A 1,937-nucleotide genomic window follows, 5' to 3' on the forward strand; every position below is an offset into this window, starting at 1 on the left:
TCTCTCCATCTCTCCTGCTTTCTTCTCTCAAATTATCAATCCCCTTCTTTCTCTTTATCTGTCCTTCTGTTCTCTATCTTTCTTTTGACGTGAGACAAAAGTGTTTTCTATTAAAACTGCAATCAAATCTGCTAATGCTACAAATACTACCGGGGTATTGTAAATTTTGCCATGCAGGTCTAAATTTACAAAAAAAGTGGTTTAATGAATAACAGAAAGGATGATCGACTGAATGAATGAATGAATGAATGAATGAACAAACAAACAAATGAATTAATAAATGCCTGAAAAAAAGAATATATACGTGAATGAATGAATGAATGAATGAATGAATGAATGAATGAATGAATTATAGAGTACTATATCATGCCCAAGCAGTGCACAAATGGGAATGTGGAGGGGGGGGGGTGGATTCATTGATGTATCTGTAACAGAACTTCTAGTCTAGTCAAGCACCATGCACGAGCTAGAGACAGTGCAAGTGTGGCACCTGTCACTTGATTCTCCACTTCCTCATCAGGCAGACAGTTCAGAGTTGCGCGGGAAGATGTGTTACTGACGCCTGGAATTTTAAAGATATCTCAATGTTCAATAGCAATGTCATGCGAGTATTCCGTATGTTGATTCCCCTTTTAGATAACATAAAACTGTGGGAGCAGCGACAAGCATGTCTACACCAATATCACAACAACAACAGCTGCAGCAACAATAACACTTACAGCTGCAACAACAACAACAACAATAACACTAACATTAAAAACACAAACAACAACAACAACAACAACAATAACAATAACAACAACAATGATAACACCAACAACAAAAATAGAAACCCAGAGCGACTGTGACATGGTCAACAACAACCACAACAACGACTATATTGTTTGAATAATAACCCTCTCTAAGTATAGAGAAACTAGGTGGAAAAGGGGGAAAAACAAAATAAACTAAAACAGTCATGATAGTCCCATTCACCTGTTTCCCAACATTCCACCTCACCCTGGCGAGGTTTAAGATTCATTTCTCATCACGTGTATTCTTTTTCCAAACTCGTTACTCACAATTAAACGACACAAACTCACACGCACTCGGAAAAGTGCCCATGACCTCCGACTTTTCCCAAGAACATTTTGTGGAGGGGAGGGGGCTGGGTCCCGTCCCTCAACCAATTGTAAATTTGTAGGTGAACCAACATAGGTGATTGGCAGGTACTTTGGTGAGGTTTGCTTCTTTTTTCCTATCAGCCATCTTTCGTCCTTATCTCCTCGCCTTTTTTGTTTTTGTTTGTTTCTCTATTATACCACCTCTGATCGAGATCACTAATGTGATCCAACTGTGTTGCAAGTGCCGTAAAAACTTTACTAACACAAAACAAGCAACATACCAACAGTGAGCTCTGTAACCGCCGGCTCAGTATTCAACATTTCGATCGAAGATCGAGCTGGAGACTGTAGAGGACGTTTGATTGGCTGCTCCGGCACCAGTTGGTGCATGCGCAGTCGACGACAGTAGATGGAGGCAGCTTCCGGTTCTAAGGCAATAAGGAGTTGCTCTGGGAAGTCAGGGCTTGCCATGCCTGCCTGAAGAAACAACCACAATATATTATTATACATAATGCCAAAATGCTGGACCCGGAAAACCCCCCCAACTTTTAACGCCAAATAAGTAAGCATTTAACCTAAGTGAAGTAAGCCCGGGGTTAAACATTTGCAAACTGCAAATGTGTTTCCTCAACCGAGTGTTAATCTAAGAGGTGTAATCGTCTCTTTATTATTTTATTGGAAACAGGGCATTCTTTTTTAAGTATCTTGTTCTAACCTATCTAGGCTGCTGTACCCATTTGAACTCCCCTAGGGTGAGTAAAACCGAATAAGCGCCACCGAACTACAGTCAGAAAATAATAGGGGAAAGTCAATGATAAACACACACACACACAC

General features: G+C 40.4%; 1 protein-coding gene across 1 annotated transcript in view; it reads right to left on the minus strand.

Moving 5' to 3' along the window:
- Positions 1-1,937, minus strand: part of LOC101852969 (serine-rich adhesin for platelets) — a gene marked incomplete at its 5' end in the record, with an annotated part of 29,736 nt that overhangs the window by 8,505 nt on the left and 19,294 nt on the right. Inside the window, 2 exon segments of the mRNA XM_013090154.2 lie at positions 491-562; positions 1,385-1,580. Coding sequence (XP_012945608.1) covers positions 491-562; positions 1,385-1,580 — 268 coding nt within the window.

This window comes from Aplysia californica, unplaced genomic scaffold, assembly GCF_000002075.1.
Source record: "Aplysia californica isolate F4 #8 unplaced genomic scaffold, AplCal3.0 scaffold00002, whole genome shotgun sequence".
Lineage (NCBI taxonomy): Eukaryota > Metazoa > Mollusca > Gastropoda > Aplysiida > Aplysiidae > Aplysia > Aplysia californica.